At 34.7% G+C, this 22,030-nt stretch overlaps 1 protein-coding gene and 1 long non-coding RNA gene across 6 annotated transcripts in view; one reads left to right on the top strand and one right to left on the bottom strand.

The window, feature by feature from the left end:
- Window positions 1-22,030, top strand: part of PPP1R3A (protein phosphatase 1 regulatory subunit 3A) — a 46,967-nt gene that overhangs the window by 12,178 nt on the left and 12,759 nt on the right. For all 4 annotated transcript variants that reach the window (XM_038557399.1, XM_038557401.1, XM_038557400.1 and 1 more), the window contains exons 2-3: window positions 20,119-20,177; window positions 20,288-20,412. In XM_038557399.1, the coding sequence (XP_038413327.1) occupies window positions 20,119-20,177; window positions 20,288-20,412 (184 nt within the window). The remainder of the gene's footprint in view (window positions 1-20,118; window positions 20,178-20,287; window positions 20,413-22,030) is intronic.
- The window catches only part of LOC111098838, a 43,520-nt gene continuing 27,981 nt past the window's right edge, over window positions 6,492-22,030 (bottom strand). For both annotated transcript variants that reach the window (XR_005369748.1, XR_005369747.1), the window contains exons 3-5: window positions 19,025-19,168; window positions 9,120-9,227; window positions 6,492-6,736 (exon numbers count right to left, since the gene is read on the bottom strand). This is a non-coding gene — a long non-coding RNA (uncharacterized LOC111098838). The remainder of the gene's footprint in view (window positions 6,737-9,119; window positions 9,228-19,024; window positions 19,169-22,030) is intronic.

Below are 22,030 nucleotides of genomic sequence, written 5' to 3'. Positions count from 1 at the left end.
TTGATAAAGAAATAATAGAGTTCTTATTTTATGTAGAACACTTCTAGGTAGCTTCTATCTTCGAGCATTAATTTGGTCAATGGATAATATTTATATACATGAAAAGTTAACTATCAACATGATATGTGCCAAATGAATGACATATATTCAGAGCAAATCATAAGAAATACAAAGCAATAGGCATTTAAGAAAGAACTATTATGAAGGAAGAGCATCACAGAGGAGTTGAACTTGACCTTGAAATGGTCAAACTTGAGTAGGTGGTAAAGAAGCAAGAAAGTATTTACAGAGAGTAAAAAATATGTGTGGAAATGGCAGCGCAAAGGACAACTTGGTGATTTTGTTAGTCAATCAGACTGCCTTGGATGGACAGAGTTGTGAAAGTCAAACTTGAAAAACAAAGTTGAAAAAGAATTGTATACTATTGCTAGGCTGAAAATTTGAACTTTAGTCACCCCATTTGAGGATAAAATAGCATTTTAGTTGTACTAATTCAGGAAGTATTCAGAATAAATTAATGAAAGCTATGAACTAGATTGCTAACTACAAGAAATGATATTGATGTGATTGTAAATGTTGTGAGACTAATTTCCCCAATGTTTTTCTCTTAACATGCTTTCCACTAATCATTTTCTATGAAAGATTCTTTACTGCCTTGAAAAACTGCTTATGGCACTTATGAACACCATCATACTTCTGCTTGTGTTTTGGGAGTCTCATGGTTTAAAAATCTTTTCTATGTTTTTAACCTTTTTTTTTTTTTTTACTGTCACTTTCTATATTTGCAATGGTTAACTACAGGTTTTATTCTTTTCTCATTATCAAAATTGGTTATTTAATATTGGTTTATAGATCATCTTTAATATAAGAAACAGATATGTAAGATGCCACACATTTTTAGATATTCCTGTATCTATTTCATGGGTGACTCATTTTACTACTGTGGTCATGCTCAGGGAAAATTTCTTTTTGTAATCAATTGATCCAAATTCTTTCTTTAAAAAATCTAAGGTTTATGTTTTCACTTAGTGAAAGATTAGTCCAGGCATCTCACTGTTTATTTTCATGGATGGGTATATGGGAAGTACACTAGTATGATTCCGTCTATAATATCAGTGACCTCAAGATTGAAAGAGTATGGGTCTTGGTTAACTTAAAAGAAAAAAAAATCATAAAAATATTAGTAGCAAAGTTCTTACTGTGCTCTTCACCTTGTGCACTGATAGAGAATAAACAAACACCACCAATGATGGGAGAAAGGAATAAAGGATCTTCATGCTTTCAACAAGTGTTATTGAGCACATACTATGTATAACATACTGTTCTAAACACTGGGGATACATTAGTGAAAAAATGACAATGTCTTTCCTCGGTTAGCTTATATTATAACGGGAGGGAAAACTAATAAGATAAAGAGTAACCAAGCTTGTTAGAAAATGGCAAATGAGAGTATAAAATGCAAAACCACATAAGGGGACGAATAAAGATTGCACATCACTGAGAAAATCACAGCTGATCAGAGACTTGAAAACGGTCAGTCATGAAGAAATCTGGGTTCCACGCTGAACAAAGCCACAAGGCCAATACTTGAAGCAATTTCAAGTGATGGGCCTTTCCCTTCTGTTTGCATGAGGTTCTCATGCTCCTTATGCCTCCTATAGACTCTTGGGCATATTTTCCACAGGACCCAGTCACTACCAGCCACAGGGTCTCATGCCAGAAAGACATGAAAACAGATTCTCTTTGACACCAAAGCTTTTCAGTATCCCTTTCTCCCTTCTCTGGCTACTCTCTGGCTGCCCAGACTCTCATTTCCTAGCTTTCTAGGTCTATCTTTTCCACTGACACATCGAGTTGCAGTTTTATTTTAGTGAAGATGGAGATGTGCTATAGTTAATTAATCAAAGAGGGAATTCAACATTTGAGTTACTTGAGTTAAAAAAGCACTAAATAATTATACCTATCAAAATTTTTATTTTAAGTTATTTAGTTATCCTGACTATAGACTACTAGTATTAAGGATATGGAATAAGATTATGTAAATTGAGACATGCAAAAAAGATTTTTTTTCATAAAATCAACACCATATACATATAAATGAAGCAATCCACTGTAAAATGCTGATCTTCAAAGATAGCAAGTGCAATCCTGCAATCACCCTCATGTACCAGGTCAGAAAAAAAGACCAGAATATAGGTGGTTGTGGTATTTTTATATGAAACATTCTCTCACACGTGAAAAACTTCAAACACATTATCAGCATTATCCACAAACTTATGTTTAAACTATTACATGGCAAATTCTGCCTTTTTCAAAACCTCATTTCTATTATTTTTACTTCAAGACTATTTCTTGTATAGGATCCAAGCTACTAGTGTCCTTTGCAATACACTTTATGGTGCTTGCATTTGTAATAATTGTTTGGATAATATGCTGCAGTACAACTGGAAAACGTTTTACTAGTCCGGGACTAAATACTAAATCTTTACAGACAGTATCAGTTTTATAATGAGAAATATAGCTGTTAAAGTACTAATGATGAATGTCTCTTACCCTAAACAGCATATAGGTTTCTTTGTAGTTAAAAAAAAAAAAAAGTAAATTTAAATGCACTGAAGTATGGGTAATCCCCATGATGAATAAAAATTGTTTTATTAACCTAACAGTAGCAGAAGTACAATCTGTGTAAAATTTACATTGATACTAGCCTGGTTTGCTTATGTATACCTTCTTTTCTCCCCACCCCGCAGAAACTCTTAATAGCAGAGTATTTTTACTGAAGGGCTTAATTTCACACTAACCATACCTTCATGGAGTAAAAGCCAGTGTAGAATTGTAGTGTAAACCGGTGTTTCTCCAGCTTGACAGCACATAGGAAAGGGAACAATAAGCCACCCAGATGCAAGCCCCACTAGAGAGACTGAATTGGGTTAGGGCAGGGCTCAGGCACAGGTATTTTTAAAAATGCTCCCCAGGTGATTTTGATGTGCCCCAGGATTGAGAATAACTGGTATAAACAAAAGACAAAAACAAAGGTGTTCTGAATTAATTTTTTTTTAATTGGAAATCACTTACTCTCAGTAAGTACCAAAAGAGTAATACTATTAAAACGAAAAGAAAATTAGTAAACCTAAACGAAATAACACTTTTGCAGGAACGACATGTTAGGTTTGAGCAAGAGTAGCAACATTAAGGACAAAGTGAATTGCTATTTAGAATGAGGTACACTTTTAAGAGTTTTAAAAGTTTTTCTTCCTGAAAAATGTATTTTATGATTCAGAAAATCAAGCTTTTAAATATGATCTGCAATCAGATCACAGGATCTGGTCTCCTTCCAGCCTGATCTCTCTTTATAAGCTCATCTATGTGCACAGCTGCTACTGCCTTCCCAGCTTCCCTGCCTTTCTTGAGTTTGGGATAGTGCTCCTATTTTTTTTTTTTTTCTGTAGGACCCCATGCTTCCCCAGTCATGAATGGTACAATTGTGATTTTTAAACTGCTGGTTTGTATTTGTCTTTCTGTAGACTGTAAACTTTATGAAGGCAGAGTTTGTTTCATCTTAGTTTGTATTTGTGGTTCAACTTCTAGTATAATGCCTACAAATATTAAATATTTGTTGAATGAATACACACTGAGTTTTGTCTAACATCATTCTGAATTAGCATGATGTCCAATAGAAGGTCTGAGTCCGTTAAGCCCGCCTGATAAAAGGATTCTTCAGTGTTGACTGCAAAGTCTGCTGTCGCCTTGTTGAGAGTATGCAGAGGTCCTTGTCTTGGGCAACGCAGCCGCGTCTCAGCAGAATTTGGCTCTTGTACCAGACTCCTTCTGCAATCCCAGTCTGTGACCCAACGTCTTCAGTTCCTACTCCTTGCCTTTTGGTTCATATCTGGTTCTCAGCTAGTCTTTCCCAAGTACCATATTGCTCTTGGACTGATCTCCAAACATAGTCTTATCTCATTGAGCTCTTCTTGCTTCATCTTCTTAGGATTTCCTGTTAATAAACTTTGTTCTATTTAATCAGGGATCTAAAGTCATCTTGGCATTGATGAGTTCCTCCCTGCTTACCTTATCTCTTCCAGCTTAGGCTCCAGAAAAAATAGCATAATGTTTGTACTGTCAGCTTCCTAAATCAGTTGGACTTCTTTCCTCGAATCTACATGGTCATTTGCAGCATTTCTGAATCTGCTTACATCTACTTCAGTCTAGAACCTAGGTAGGACCCATAACTGTTGGATGTTTTCTAGCATTTAGTACTGAAATTAACGTTAGCAAGAATATGAAGTATAATTAGCTGCTTGTGGTAATTACATTAATAAGGATTATTTATGTTAAAAATGATATTGTCTCCTATTTAAAGAGATTTAATCAAATAAAGTCTATGTAGGAAGTACCTAGGTGGCTTAGTTGGTTAAGCATCTGACTTTGGCTCAGGTCATGATCTCAGGGTCCTGGGATCAGCAGGAAGTCTACTTTTCCCTCTCCCTCTGCCCCTCCCCTTTCTCATGCTCTATCTCTCTGTGTCTCTGTCTCTCTCTCTCTCTCAAAAAAAAAAAAAAAAAAGTCCATGTAGGATCTCTCCAAGACCTTAAAGCTAGTAAAAGAATTACATTTCTAGGACATCATCCAAATTAAAAACTTTTGCACTTCAAATGACACAGTTAAGAAAATGAAAATACAACCCACCCTGGTGGCTTAGTCTGACTTCGGCTCAGCTCATGATCTCAGGTCCTGGGATCAAGCCCTGTGGTGGGCTTCCTGCTCACCCTCTCCCTGCTTCTCCCTCTCCCTATGCCCCTCTGGCCCCCAGTCATTCATGTCCCCCCCCTTCTCAAATAAATAAATAGAATCTTTTTTTTCAAAAAAGACAACTCACGTAACAGGAGAAAATATTTACAAATTGTCTATCTAGTAAGTGATTTATATACAGAAGAATTCTTACAAATGAATAATAAAAAGACAACTCAATTTTAAAATAAGCTAAAGATCTGAATAGATGTTTCTCTAAAGAAGCTATTTTAATGACCTATAAGCACATAAAACAGGGCTCAACATCATCAGTCATTAGGAACATGCAAATCAAAACCACAGTGAGGTATCACTTCACACCCACTAGAATGATTATGATCAATAAGAGGTAATTTCCCTTCTTGTTGGCAAGGAAATGAAGAAATTAAAAACCTCATGTACTAATGGTGGGATTATAAAACGGTACAGCTACTTTTTAGGAAAATAGTATGACAGTTTCTCAATATGTGAAATATGGAATCACCATACCCCAGCAATTTTACACCTAGGTTTCTACCCAAGGGAAATGAAAACATATGTCCACACAAATGTAAGTGTTTATAGAAGTACTACATGTAAGAACCAAAAGGTGGAACAATCCAAATGCCCAACAACTGGTGAATGGACAAAGTGTGGTATATCTATGTAATGGAATATTACTGAAAGATATAAAGAAAATACAAATACATGCTACAACATTGATGAACCTCAAAACATTATGCTCTGTGAAAGAAGCCAGACATGAAAGAACACATATTACATAATTCCATTTGTATGAAATGCCCAGATTAGGCAAATATATGGAGACAGATTAGTGTCACTAGGGCTGGGGGTGAGAAATGAAGAGTGATCCTAAGGGACATGAGGTTTCTTTTCCAGGTACTGGAAATGTTTAAGATTAGATTTTGGTGATGGCTGCACAATTCTGAAAATATACTAAATATACTAAAAATTATTGAGTTGAACACTTAAAGCGGGTGAATTTTATGGTATATGTACGTGGATAAAAAGTTGTTAGCTTCAAAAAAACATTACCGATTTTGTATGGAGAAATGATTTAATGATAAATAAATCTGTAGGCCTATTGCAGAATTAGGGTATATGGAATTTAGAAATAGAAATAGAAATTCTCCTGAAATTTAGTAGAGAAGATGTTGTGTTTTACACAAGGTTAGAACAATAGAGTGGCAAGAAAATGAATATAGGTAGTATATAAAGTTCTACATGAAAGGGTATATTATAGCATAGTTTTTATACATAAAATGTGGATTAGGTTCAAAGGATACTTGAATGCCTTAGGTAATTCTGCTGTAGGAATAAAGAAAGTTTGATCCCCTCTTTATGGTATGTTAATTTAAAGACGGAACAACTTTCACTCAATTACATTTTTCTTATTGTTTCAATAGGAAATATGGATGTAAACTTCATCTTTTTGCAGAGTGCAAAATGCCAACATAATAATAACAGCTAATACTTATGGATTGCTTGCTGTATGCCAGACATTGAGTGGTTTAAATTCATTTCTTCATTTAATGTATTAAATTGGTATGAATACTCACTCTTCTTACTTGGTTTAATTAAGCTTTTTTTTTTTTTTTTTTTTTTTTTTTTTTTTTTCCTGGTGTCTTCTCTCGTGGGCTTTTCTTGGCTCTCTTTTTCTCTGTCCCCTCCCACCTTCAGTATAAATGATACTATTCATGTTTCAGAGTCTCATTTCTTAAAAACAACCACTTTGTTCACGTTGTCCTGCCTTTAGCCAAAAACCAATTTGACATTGGAGAAATACATCAAATCAGATTTTATGCTGAGTTTTTACTGATTTATTCAAAATGCTCAAGTGGTTTGTATATGTAAACCTGCTTTAAATCCAAGCAACGTGGGCTGAAGGGAAGGAGGTCTTTGTGAAACGGTAGATTCCACAGGAGTACAGAATCTTTTGTGAAGAAATCTGCAACAGAGGACGCAAGAAAGAAAACAGTTCACAAAAGGTGTGGGTGAAGGGTGGCAAAGAAAACATGTAACACAAAACGTGGACATTTGTGAGGGATGCCTCAGTGCATTGCATTAATAATTTGCATATTAAGAAGTCATGAGTCTTCACGTTAATGAATCCCTAACTAGTCTCTGACACAATAGACTGAACCGTCCCTGGAGGAGTCATTATGGCCTATCATGTCAATGAGCCGCATATTAATGACTCTCTTACATGCTCATCAACAGGTAGCCTAATAGGCTCCCATTGAGTTCTTTTTCATTTGCTTTTTAAATGTATCCTCTCCTCCCTTCCTTTTGTAACACTATTGTGAAGAATTGACAAAAAGGTGCATTAAGATGATTTTAGTGTGTGACGTAAGTTCACAAAAGCATTAAATTTAGAAATAATGCTTTAAGTCTTACTCCTCTGCCTAGAAAACTTTTCAAATGCAGTTAAATACAAATCCAGTTGGATAATAGGGCTCTTATTTGGATTTTAACATAAACCATCCAACCCAATTTACCATATTTCTCTTCTCTGATATATCAATTTATGCTGTGATTAGCATAAGTAGAATAGCTAGTTTGGAAATATGTTTGTGAAACTGAATTGCTTGAAAATGGAAATGAATTATAACAGATTTCAGATCATAAACACTCATTAAATCTAAAAAGCAGTAGCTGATAGTATAAAAAATTAAAAATATAGAGGAAATAGCAGCCTTATATTAATTTCATAGTTATAAAGAAATGAGCTAAAAAATGACTTTATAACTTTTAAATTGAACACTTCAAGGTAGTCACAGGAAGCGCAGAGTATTTTAACTTTTCTAACTTGCTTTGAAATGACTTGACTTTTGTTGGTCCCAATAATTATATTTAAGATATCTGGTGGTTTTTTACGAACATAAAATCTACGATCTTCTATAAAAAAAACAAACAAACAAACAAACAAAAAAAACAACACTGAAGAATTGTTCTTCCAGTATTTCTACTGAATTAAATCCGATCTCTCCTGATTTACTCCAGATGAAGGAAAGAGTATTGACACATACTTGAAATTCTTTATCAGGAGATAGGAATGGGCAGAGGCTAGGGAAACAGTTGCAGAAGTTTCTTAGAATTTTGTTCCCCCAAAAAACACAAACAACCACTTGTAAACATTGCTATCTTGAGAAACAACGGAAGGTAAAGATGCTCAGGCGAGCAGCTTCAGGTTGGTGCTCTGACCTCATATTTGTCTCCCTCAGTTTAGCAATAATTCCTTCTGAGACGTGCTATTTTTTGAATGATGTTTTCAAAGTCTGGAAGTCTCATGGTCCTTTGTATTGACCCCATCTCCTAACCCTTCCAAACATACACTGGATATATCAATTTACATTTCAAATTACTTTTTTCTTAAAACTGTTTCAAAACAATATATAACACAAATGCTTTAGAGCTTGGATGTCAAAGCTCAGTATTTAACAGACCAAATAGGTTAGGCAATCTACTTACATGTAGATTCTACAAAGAAAATCAGAGTTTCTGTGATTGCAATTATGTGGCTCACTAGTCATGACTCTGTGAGAGTGACTTTTTACACACCCACAGATAAATCAACATCATTATGAAAAAAAGAATGCCTGCAGCTTAGTATCCTTAGGAAAAAAATACACATGGCAATACTTTGATAATTTTTGGAAAATGGAGATGGTATAAAACTCTTAGCAATTACTTTGCAGGAGAACTCTGGAGAATAAGGATGCCAGACTTCTGAAGCAGCAGGACTCTCAGCTGAACAATCACTAGTTTCTTGTCATCTACATACTCCATGGGTGACAATTACTTCCTTTAAGAACTCAAGTAAAATAAGGTCTTTGGGCCAATAAGTTTAAGAACTTTTTCTGATATCTCTCAGATGTGTATTCTTTAGTTTTCATAGTACTCATCGCTTAAAAACATTCACATTTCTCTTTCAATAGAATGTAACTGGCAGGTTGTGGCAGTCATCTTTTGAGCCAGGTTCACCTATTAGTCCTCTTCACTTAAAATTCATGGATTCTGCTTATATCTCGTCCCAAAGCAACCTACAAATTTTGGTTCACACTTAGACCTCCAAGAGTCTAAATTCTTCACTAGAAGCTCACAATGTAGTACCTCTTTAGAAAATACTCATTGCCACAAAATGGCACCTGCTGCCCAGATTCAATCACAGAATTAAATCTAAATTGTCTTTTTTGTCCTGATACCTGTAAGGTGAGGTGAGCAAGAAAAAATAGCACCCAGCAGTTTGACATGGCAAGGCAGATTTGAACGGGCAATCCTTAGTAGAAAACCAAGTTATGAAATGAAGAAACTTTGGAAAAGAAACTTACCAAAGGATTCCTCAACGAAAGTATGTTTTCCAGTGATTGAAATTTCTGTATCAAGGAGGCATAATATCATTGTTTTCAAGATCAAGCACTGAGGCAATGGGCAATGCTCTAATTGAGAAACAGAAAGAGGAAAAATTTTTAGGAATGTAGTAATTCGGCTTTATGGAAAACAGGAAAATGACTCAATAAAACCATCTGGCCCCTAATGTCATGGCATGTGCTTAGTTTCTTGAATGCTTGAGCTGTTCACTAGTGTTTACTCAAGGGGTTTCTGGTGTGCCATGGTTTCTGATTACATTTTATAAGTAATAAATGAGCTTATATGATAGGTATTATCCAATATATTTGTTTATCCCAACCAGTTGTGATACAAGTAATGTTCCATTATTTGAATAGTTTTACTTGGATATAAGTAAAATAATGTAGAAATGAATGATTCTGTAATCTTTATTACAAATAATATAAGATTAGCTTACAAATTGTGCAGATAGGATTTCTATCAATTTGAATCGATAATGCTGACCATTAGAATTTACCAAGAGCTTATTTTTTTACTATATTGCAGTTTTAAGTTAGTAGCTATTTCTATGGATTCTATTAGCATTTTTATTTTAAAAATATTTTAAGAAATTTCCAAATTAAACATTTCAAAATTATATTCATAGATACTCCTATTAGTTATATAAATATATAACTCCAAAACTGGAAGGCATATTATTTAATAGCAAAGCTGAGGAGGGCAAGTTCATTCCAATTTGAGCAATAGAAAGGTTGATGGGTGGTGGCCTCCAGGCTGTGTGGAAAAGGTTCATAGAGTTGAATCTGGTCTCAGCAAGCAAATCCCTTGATCTGTTATCAGTGCTTGCCATGGGTGCTAGAGAGAGAGGCCAGCATGAGGGTATTATATTTGATATCCCTCATCTAATCCAGAGCTTTTGCTTTAAAGATCAGGAATGTGATGCCCATAGAAACCATGATCCTCACCATATTAGTTATTAGTCTCAGATTCAGCATTGAAGGGAATATAAAGCCATTTAAATGTTTTGATGTTTTTTCTTTTTAAAAAGTATTTTACTTATTTATTTCAGAAAGAGAGGATGTGACAGAGAGAGAGAGAGAGAGAGAGAATGAGTAGAGGATGAGTAGAGGGAGGGTAGAGGGAGCACAGACTACGCACTGAGCAGGGAGCCTGATGTGGGCTTGATCCCAGCACCCTGGGATCATGACCTGAGCCAAAGGGAGCTTAACGACTGAGCCACCCAGGCGGCCCTGAGGTTTTTTTCTCTGAGATTACTTCTTGTTTCTTTCAACTCCTGTTAATAATGCAGAGTTGTCTTCATTTTATTGTCCTTTCTTTATTATCAAGGAACTGAATGTTATTTGTCTCTTCAATCTAAATTCCTTCTTTTTTATAAAATATTTTATTTATTTATTCATGAGAAACACAGAGAGAGGGCAGAGACACAGGCAGAGGGAGAAGCAGACTCCACTCAGGGAGCCCGATGTGGGACTCGATCCCAGGACTTTGGGATCACGCCCTGAGTCAAAGGCAGATGCCCAACCGCTGAGCCCCTCAGGTGTCCCAATCTAAATTCCTTCTGCATCATGCCTTTAGTTTTTTTTTCCTTAGATACTTCTGTTCACAATTAGAAATTTATCTCTTTAATTTGTTCTCTTTTGATCAAATATTTTGCTTCCGTTTTTGGTTTTACTCCTGATCAAGAGAAGACTACTGTCATTGTAACACCAAAGGAATAGATATTAAGCTCTAGTAGTTAATGTATTATGAACATTACCTCTCATTAAGTACAAGCTTTTGCTTTCCTTCGTCCTCTAATTCAGAAGTGGCTAAAAAAAAAATAGAGTTCTAGAAAGTAAATTTTCAGGAAAATATCACCATGAAAATATGAAAATAAATAGTACACAATATGCAATTATTATCCGAGGAAAGCCTTTTCAGTATTTCTAGAGGTAACCATTTATCAGTGCCAATGCCAATGCTAGCACTCTTTTTAAGTGTCTTAAAAAAATCTCAAATGAGGTGATTTTTTTTTTTTATTTAAAAGCTCTACATTCATTTATTTTCCTGTCTTTCTTTAAGGCAGGAGGATAGAGGAAACAAAATGAGACCACAAGCTTTGAACGAAGAGAATAGGCTGAACTTCTTGAAGAGTTCAACATTTATTTAGTTTTTAGCTATTTATCTCAGAGTGAAAGGTGATCTCCAAGAATTTCAAGTTTGGTTCTCTTTGAGCAATGCTGAGCACTTTGAAGCAGTGTTAAAGAGACACAAATACAAGTCATGACTCACTTTGGCAATGATCCCTTCGTATGCCAACTTTTTTATTCCTCTTGGAACAGAGTCATACTTTTGCTGCCGACAACCTAATCCTGACATTTACCCTGAGCGGTTGGGTAATGCCATCACATCAGACTCAGGTTGTGTGGAACAGGTCTCTGAGAGGTTTCACTCATATTTTAAGAGACATATCAGCTTTTAGCACAATGGTATTACAGGACCTTGGGAAAACCATATTATTACTTATACAAACACGACTACATTTTGACGGTGTTAAAATTAACTCCAAAAGCAGAAGTGCCATGTACCCAGAAACTGCAGTAGTACAGTAGTATTAACACGGCGCCTAAATCCTGACACTGAATAAATAAAAGAAAGTATGGATTAACATTCCCATACACACTGTATTTGGAGAAGACACTTTTATTTTTTTATTTTTATTTTTATTTTTTTGGAGAAGACACTTTTAAATAAAATGTTATATTCACTAGAGATCTAGTGACTTTTCTTTGGAGGATGGTCCTCTGAAAAGGGCATCGGAAAAACAACCAAGCAAGTATGCTATCATGGGCTACAAACCTGACTCTTGAAATTAGGTCGTGAATTAAATATATGAGAGAATATAACGTAAACATTAAAAACTACATGGGACTTGGGTATCATGGTAGTATAGAATGTGTTTACCACATGTCACTAGTAAGAATGATAATAACAGTTGTGATAATAATAAACTTATTAAACACTTCCACATATTGAGAACTACGCTAAATAATTGCCTTATATTGGAAGGAGGCAATATTTTAGAGAAAATTGAGGCATAGAAAGGTTGAGTATCATCTGAGGTTACATGGCTAGTAAGTGCCTTAGTAAGAGGTAAATAACAGAAAGAATGAGATTTGCATCCAGGTCTTTCTACTCTTTTTCATTCTGGATTGACCCTCTGAGAGGACATTGACCTGGTGACCAAAAACTTGAATATAGTTCCAGTTTAGCTACTAGGTAGTGTGTGTGACTTCTGCCCCATAGTTTAACTGGGCTTTGGTTTCTCTCTCTGTAAAAAAATGGCACAGGACTACCCAAGTATGAGGCCTCTTATGGATCCGAGATCCTATGAACTGGAGGAATGTGGCACACAAAGTGAGAGAAACTCTCTAAAGTTACGTGAGGCTCAGAGCTAGAGTCTATAGAACTGACTCAAGTCTTGAGTGATAAACTGCTAACTCAGAAACACACATCATGGCTTTCCTGTTAATTTATTAGATAGATAAATTCAATTGAATTGAATTGAATTTCAATTCCTACCTTGTCAAGGTTTCAATTCCTACCTTGTCAAGGTTTCATCATTTTATTCTCTAAAGCACGTAGACTGGACTGTTCTTCCATGTATTTATTTTTTAAGTATATGCGATACACAGACAATTATTTTCTTTTGTGCATGGAGCTGCAGCCATTCTTACATAATTGGATGTGAGTTTCTGAAAAGTCAGAGACATTAAGGTGGCACTTCCGGATTCACTTTCCTGGATTCTTAGAGTGTCTTCCTGTAGCCCCGATATGAGCAGTTAGATCAGATGTTTTCAAACACTGGAGCATCTCTGAAGTTCTACTAAAAATGCAGATTCCTACTTTCCCCAGCAGACATGCTGATTCAGATCTGGTTTTGGGTCTCCAAAGCAGCATTTGTAATTTTCATTTAGGAGGTCATTTTTCTTTATTGGAGTTCAATTTGCCAACATATAGCATAACACCCAGTGCTCATCCCATCAAGTGCCCCCCTCAGTGCCCATCACCCAGTCACCCCCACCCCCTGCCCACCTCCCTTTCTACCACCCCTTGTTCGTTTCCCAGAGTTAGGAGTCTCTCATGTTCTGTCTCCCTTTCTGATATTTCCCACTCATTTTTTCTAGGAGGTCATTTTAAGAAGCAGTTAGGATTTAAGTTTGTGCCTCTTCAGCGGGCTGACACCAATCGATACCTTGAATTTTAATCTTTCATTCTTTAAAAATTGTACCTTAAATTTCTTGACATATTCAGAATGACTTTTTTTACTGATAAGGCATTTGTACATGATGCCTTAAGCTTAGAATTGCTGCTCCTCTCTTCCCTAACTAGTGTTGCTTCTTGTTGAGGTTTCAAGTTAGAGGCCAGATCCTCCTGGGAACTTTCCCTATCCCATCCTACATCCCACTGAGCACTTACTACACTTGGGGTTATTGCTTTATTTAGTTGTCTGCCTTCTCCACTAGTTTGTGAGCCCTTTGAGGGCAAGGGCTCTTTCTTATTCGTTGTGATGATCTAGCACAATATTTGGAAATTTGTAAGTGCTCAAATATTTGTTAAATGATGATTGATTGAGTTAATTAATATGGATTGCTATATATTTTAAGTTACTATTATATTTCATAAGGTTCATTATCAATTAGAAACCATTAATTTCCTCATATATTCAAAAACACATTATGATCTACTTGAGGCCACCACATAAAATTTCAATGTTATGTCCCATTTCTTTGAAGAGGGGGAATATTTAAATTGTAAAGATGATGCAAGCTTTTGTGCAATAATATTATGAGAGAAAAGAAAACAATAAAACCCGGGCATTTTTCATTCAATAAGCACTAATTTTCACTTCCCATTTGATCGAAAGTCCAAAGGCCTTCTAAGCCTAACACAGTTCCTTCAGGGAAACTCATTGCTCGACTTCACCCTTGCTTCTCCTCCTAAATTCTCTATTTCAGGTGATGCTACTTCCATCTTTTTAAATTCTCAAACTAGAACCTTCTGCATTAGCTCTTATTTCTCTCCACTCAAAAATGTTTTCTAACATTTCCTACTATGTAGTAGGAAAGCATGTTATGAAGTTACAGCAAACTAACAAGGAGTAGGGGGCCTGAGTTTGGGGCCAGAAGGGCCAACTAAAGCAGAAGAATAACTCTCCTCCCACTGTCTATCATTGAGGGAAGGGGCAATCTGCATACCTAGACCCAATGGACTCTGCACTGAGATGCATCACGTCTACATCGGGATTTGCAAATCTGGCCTCACAACAAAATCATCTTTGGAAATTCCCAGATCTACTATTCTCCATTCCCTTCCCACTCCCATGTGCAGATCTATTAATTTTAAACGTGCAGAGATAGGACCTGGTGCTTCTGGTATGAAAGGTGATTTGGGGAACTGTTGTTATATCGAGAACATAGAATTCATGTGATAAGGGAGGAACAAAGTAGCAGGGCACCTGAACAACTGAGATGCTTGAAGTTCCTTTATGAGCTTGATCTCTAGTTCCTTAGAAAATCATCTAGATAAAATTTCCAAATCTAGCAAAACCAGTAGGCTACTACCTTCAGACTGGCTAATAACTACTTAGAATGTTATGACATGAACAGTGTGGATGGGAAGGCATTTTATTTTTCTCCAGTGAAGATTAGAAGGAAACCCAGGAATCTAAGCATAACTTGTGGATCGATCCCCTGTCCAAGCATGTGAGATCAGGGAGGAAGGTGCTTCTCGTGAGTACCTCAGAAGCAGATCATCCAGCCCATAAAAGATCAGAAACCATGCGGCAGACTAATTCAACACCTTACTGACTTGTAGTGCAGGGGACCCAGTTAACTGTCAGATTTAGCTCTTTCTTTCTTAGGTCTTCAGAAGGAAAATAGTAGATTTCTAAATCTCATGAATGCAATCAAGGTCAGGCAGAGAAAGTCATTTGTAAAATTTATCTACAGGGAATTGGTGAATAAATTATATTGTTGCTGCATTAAAAGTTGTAACTCAGATTTGATTTGATCTCTTCTGTCTTCATTGCTTCATTATTTAGTGCCTGAAATACTGCAGTCATCTCATGGCTAGTGTGCCGGCCCTACCTGGCTCATCCTACCCAGGTTCTCCTTAGAGAAGTCCCTAAATGTACCTCCAGAGACTGGTTCTGAAGTAGCTATCTGACCATATCTCTCTTCTATTGAACTCCCTTTCTTTACCACCCTCCACAGTGGTCAAAAAGTGCATCAAGAATTCAGCCCCATTTTCCCTGGCATGCTAAGCCCTTTAAAACCTACTCAAAACCAAACCGATGGTTTCTAACAGGGAGGTTGGCTGGCAAATGGGTTAAATAGGTGATGGGGATTAAGGAGGGCACCTCTTGTGATGAGCACTGGGTATTGTATGTAAATGTTCAATCACCAAAATTGTATACCTTAAATTAGTATTACACTGTATGTTAATTAACTGGAATTTAAATAAAAACTTATTTTAAAAAAACTACTCAAACTCCAGTTCTGTTCCTTGGCATTCTTTCCTCCCAATACAATCCAAACCATCTGAACATCTCATTTCTGAATGGCTCTTTCTTTTGTGCTTTCTTACCCTCAAATCTTTTACCAACCGTTATTGCCTCTATCTGGAATGACCTTGGCATTCTTCTCTAATTGCCAAACTCCTACTTTCCTCAATAACTCAGTAGCTCAAAATGTTACTTCCTCTGTAAAAAATACCCTGATTCTCCTACAGAGTAACCTCCTTGTTTCTGTTCTCCTTTCTTTTTTCTTAAAGAATATGTATCATATTCCATAATTTATTATAATACTTATCACTTATAATGATAATAATTGCCTATTGACATGTCTATTTCCATCATTATATTTTAGCTTCCTAAAAGAAAGGCATTATTATGTGATTTAAAATGCACTGTAAATAAACTTTCTCCACAAAATACATATCTTTTTTATTTTTTAATTTCTAAGTTTATAAGATTTTAAAATGCTTAATTATTTGAAGTCATAATTGAAAACACGGCCCTGAGCTTTGGAAGGGGTGAAATTTTAAGCATTATGAGACAAAGAGAAGGGAAAAGTAGAAAGGATGCTGTGCATTTATTCAACAGCATTTTTTAGACCACTAGTATGGGTCAGGCACTGTGTTAGCCACTGGGAATACAATAAATAAGAAACTTCCTTGCTTAAAAAGGGATCAAGTAACATAAAAGGGAGAAGGGAGAGGGGAAACATTCAATAATGCTTTTTATTTCTATGATAATTGTGTATAGTTCTTGGCCTATCATCATCAACCATCAAGTGCTTTGTCTTTTTCCTCAATCTTTCTAAAGTTGTTTCAACTATACTCTTTAGATGTAATTGGTCATATATGACTGGCATTTTGAATTTCAGAGTGAGATTTTATCTAAAGACATCCTCTAATCTGAGCCAGAGAACAACTCATTTGTCTTAATAAATTATCTTACGGATTTAACTAGATATTTTAAATAATGTAATATGCATCTGCAAAACTACCATTGAAAACAACAACCAACTTCTAACCACTTCCTTTCCTCATCCCTTACCCCAACTTGCCCCACCTGATGTAACCATATCTTGAAAATCAAACTTTCTTGTTTATATAGCTTTTCAGTATATTCTCTTTTCCTTGTGTATATGTGTGTGTATGTATACACATGCAGTATATTGTATATATAAAATATATACATATATGTATATAAATACAAATCATTTTAGTAGTTTTAAAAACTTTTAATAAAAGTTCTTTTAATAAAAAGAACATCCTCTGATATAATGTTTTGGGACTATTCATTTAATATTATGTTACTAAGATTTATCCATATTGTGATATCCATATGTATGTATGTCTCTGTGGTGTATTAATTTTGAGTGCTATGTAATATTCCTTTTTGTGATATGCCATGGTTTTGTGTCTACTCTTCTGTTGATGGGCACTTGAGTTGTTTCAACTTTCTATACTTGATAGTAATTTTTATCAATTAAATAGATATTAAAATAATATCATCTTGTAATCTCAATTCACATTTTTCTGTCCTCTAACAATACTGTCTGTCCCTTTATGTGCTTACTGGTAGGCTAGATGAAACTTCTCTTCTATGAAATGTCTGCCCCTCTGATTCTACAAAAATGTTTGTGCTTTTTTATTGATTTCTAGGAGTTCTTTATATATTCTTTATTTTTTTGTGTTGATTTTGTGTAACACATGCATTTTCTCCTAGTTCGTAATTTATATTTTTCTCTTATAAATCTGTCTTTAAATGAACAAATTTTAAATTTCAATATAGTTAAACGGACAATTTTTTTCTTATTATTTAAGAAAAAATTTCCTACTTTGAAGTCTGTAAGATATTTATACACATTTTCCATTCAAGGTTTTGGGGTGCCTGGGTGTCACAGTTGGTTGAGTATATGACTCTTGGTTTTGGCTCAGATCATGATCTCAGGGTTGTGAGACACAGCCCACTGGGCTCCTTGCTTAGCCTAGAGCCTGTTTGAGGATATCTTTCCCTTACCCACTGCCCCTCCTTCCACTTGTGCACTCTCTCTCTCTCTCTCTAAAATAAATAAATAAATCTTAAAAAAAAATAATTTCATGGTTTTTGATATTTCAGATCTTAATCCATCTGGAGTTGATTTCTGAATATATGTTGTGCTAATTTCATCTTTTCTCATTGAATCAACTGTTTTCTCTATCTCCATTTATTGAACAATCCCTTATTATTTGCTATGTGACATACTACATTTGCCATATACCCAAGTTCTAGATATGTACAAATCTATTACTCAGCTCTGTCTCTGTACCAATATAACTATCTTTCATAACTAAAACTTCATAAGGTATCTTGATATCAGGCACATCAGATTTCTCCTCACAGCTACTTCTCAGAAATATTTCATCTATCTTTAGTCCTTTAGTCTTCCCTTTAAGATCATATTTTCAAATTTTGTAAAAAAAAAAAAAACTTGTGGAATTTTGATTAGAATTGGGATGAATCTGTAGATCAATTTGGGAGAGAATGCTTTCATATATCTTCTTCCTGTCTATGAACATGGTATGTATCTCAATTTTTCTACATTTTTAGTATTTCATGATACAATTTTATTCTGTTCTTATAGGAGCCTTACACATCTTCTGTTAGTTTTCTTCATAGATACTTAGTATAATATTTAAATTTCAAGTATTTCAGCTTCTCCTTCTGGTATTTATCCCTGAATCTAAGATTTTCCTCCTATATTTCTGTATTTACATGTTTTATAAGACACCAACATAATAATACACAGTTTAGTACCTAATTATTTGTCCCTCAAATTAGTTAAAAGCAAGTTTATTTCCTTTTGGTGCAATATTTTTTTTAAAAAATTGAAGTACCTTACAGAATTAGATAGAATAGAAAAATGATTGACAGTATTTTGGCTAGTCAAAAACAGAAGGCTTTAAATGGCTATGATTTTCCCTCTATAAATGAGATTTTTAACACTGTTATGGGGATAAAGAGGAAGCAGGAACAGCTAAATGATATTTAATGGTTTATATCTGTTTAAACTCCTTTATATCATGTATGTGGAAAAGAAAAAAGAAACATCAACTTGCAGTTGGATTCCTCAAAAATAAATCTTTGCATAGTTATTGGCATTAAACAATACAGATTTATAGATTAAGTCAGTATCAATTATGTAAATACTATATTTCCCCAATGATATTATGTTTAGGTAGAAACATTATTTTCTTTCATGAACCCACTGATTAATACCAAATATTTATGGTAAAATTAAAATTAAGCATATAAATATATACAAAACTGAATTACCTTCTTTTATAATCCAGAGGAAAGAATTTGCAGTTTTCTCATGACTTGTTGAAAAAGATTGGCTCTCCTGGGATTCGGATCAACATTATCCATGCAACAAAGAGTAGACTCTATTACACAACTGTATCAGCTATCGCCAACTCTCTAGATGCATTTTAATGAGGAAAAGTAGTCATTGAGAAAAGTCACTATAAGAAAATTCAGCTGAGACAATACAAGAAAATGTGGACACTGGGCCAATCATTTCTGATAGATTGATTTATGACATAACTATACACAAAGTGAACTTTTTCACTAACATTTTTCTTGCTGAGTGTCATGGACAAATTTAGTCTAATGATTCCACAAATAAACCTACAAATAGTACATTTGAAAGAAAAATATGCTTAACTTTCTTAATCACTATGCAGAAAATTATCATAAAGGAATTATAACCCAAATCATTTTAAAGAAAGAAAATATATGCTTTCATATGAGCAATCTGAAGTCTTGGTTGTAAAATTAGCCTGTGGCAATACACACATAAAGTCTTTGAACTGAGTATAAATTTAGCTGCCTTTCAGTTTTTAGTAAGTTTGTTTTTTTCTCCTTTCCTGAAGAGAGAGAGTTAATGTTATATTCATCCAACTGAAAGAATTCTGAGTAAAATGGAACACAAAAAAATTAATAATTGGAACGTTAAAAAGCAATTTCTATGACCACAAATGGACTGTCAGTTCATAAAACTTTATCATTTAAACCAAGAGAAAAATATTCTCACTTGCAAAGATTAAATTCATGAATGATGGAATAATAGGCATTTACATATATTTTTACTTTGGTTGTGTAAGTTTTAAATATAGGCAACATAATCTTATTTAGAAATGTGGCATTGTGGAAAGTATTTTTAAATTTTTCTGCTACTAATATTTACCATTGAATTATTCTAAGAGATAAAATTTTATTTAAAAACCATACAAAGTAATACAAGAAAATACTAAAGGTTAAATAGTATTTATTTGGCTTGTTATTCATTTGAATTTTCCTCTGTACAAAAATATTTCGATGAGGTAGTCTCAGAACACATTTACAACATTTTGTTTTAAATTTCACAGTAAGGAAGAATCATTAGCAGCATCAGAGGAGAATAAATTTGAGAATTCAAGGATTACAGGTAATATTTTTTTCATTTTTTTCAATTTAATTTTTATCAAAATCTGTGTCTTTTGTTAAAGCCCACAATGATAACAATCTTACAAAGATACAATTGTATTAACTTTGCAGACACCTATATCCCAACAATTGTTTGTTCTCATGAAGACAAGGAGGACTTGGAAACCAGTAATCAAAATGTAAAAGATGTAAACAGGGAACATGATGAACATAATGAAAAAGAATTAGAGTTGATGGTAAGTGTTCTGGTTGCCACGGCATTACAGACGATGAATCCATTTATGCTTCAAAGATGCTGCTATGCCTGCCTTTCAATAGTTTCAACTAATATAATTTGCAAATGTGAAAGCACAGCCTATTCTGTCCTTGCATCTCTAGCTTGATCAACAAGGCACTTTGATTTCGGTATGTTGCTTCTGGTCTCTGCAGTGGTAAATTAATGACATTCATTTCTTATCACTTTACCAGCGGCTCTGAGTAATAGTTTGTAGGAATTATAGAAGAGGTAGCACTACCCTGATGTGCATTTCTAATCTTTGTGACAAGTGTACACTTAGCATAAACTCATCTGTAAAATGAGAGGGCTGGACTAGATGATTGTTAGAGTCTGTCCAGCTCTTCAAGTCTGATTCTTGCATTTAGCAGCATTTTTTTTAACGTACTTCCATCTTTGTGAGAATCTCACAGTTCTATATCATTGGAAAGTATTAAATTACCAAATGAGGAGAAAAGACAGCCTGTGCTATATTTTTTAAACAGGAAACAAATTCAGTACTGTACAATTTAGTATTAAATTTGTTATCATAAATTTCACACTTGGTGAACATTCAATCTATTTGGAATTTTTGGGGGGATGGTTTAGATAGCATTTTTATCACAAAGGAAGAAATGGGAGTAAATGAGTCACATAATGCAATTTATCCTCTACTGTATTTGGTTGGAGCTCATATCATTAGGATACATGGATTCATAATCATCCAAGATTAAAATGACATTTGCCTCTTCAAGTGTCAGTGCTGAAACAGAAAAGAAATAGAGCTCATCTTTTCCCCCACATTTTCCACCTTTTCTATAGTGATATGGAAGCTGCATCACTAAAGTATGCAATTTACTTTGCTCCAACTTTAAGAAACTACAAAGTTGTCACCCATTGTGAGAATTCTCACCAGCTGAAAGTTAACATCGCCATTTTTTTTCAAACCACAGAATATAATGAAAGGGGCCTGAAAAATCACATACTTCACCAATACACCTCATTACAATGAGCAGGCTCAAATATAAAAGTTTGTTTAGAAGTTACTGAGATTGTACATCCAATAAATGAACAGGGAGCTGTAATTTAGATGCTAATTTGCTCCATGCTGACGTTAATGCATAAAACAATGAAGCTCTATAATAGATGGAAATACAACCAAATCTGTGGAACCCACAGGCATTGGCTTACAAGACAGCTGTGCAGTTGACAAGTAACATGAGCCTTATGTGAGAAGAAGGGGAAAACGTAAGATTTGCATATAATTATTGAGATCATGCAAATGTCAGTTATGAGGAGAAAAAAAAAACACAGGCATCTCACTGTTAAATCCTGACAGTTGGCATCACTGAAGAGCTCAAATACATTTGAGTACCAGTTGGCAGAGGGTCATTAAAACAGAATTTGCAGAGACATTAACTCCCTCACTTTTCTTTGAGTGACGTTTTGCTATTAATAGTTTGCAGAGGCTTTGCAGAAAACATATTAATAAGAGAAACTGTAATAGGGGCACCTACAGCAAGTGTAAATGCAGCAAGGGGCACCCAGGAAGCTGCTCTCTAATTGATTAGCATGGAGCTATCAATGTGTATATCCTAAGT

The sequence above is a fragment of the Canis lupus genome, chromosome 14, assembly GCF_011100685.1.
Source record: "Canis lupus familiaris isolate Mischka breed German Shepherd chromosome 14, alternate assembly UU_Cfam_GSD_1.0, whole genome shotgun sequence".
NCBI classification, from domain to species: Eukaryota; Metazoa; Chordata; class Mammalia; order Carnivora; family Canidae; genus Canis; species Canis lupus.
Note: the sequence above shows the minus strand (reverse complement) of the source record. Positions and strands in the feature narration are given on the sequence as shown.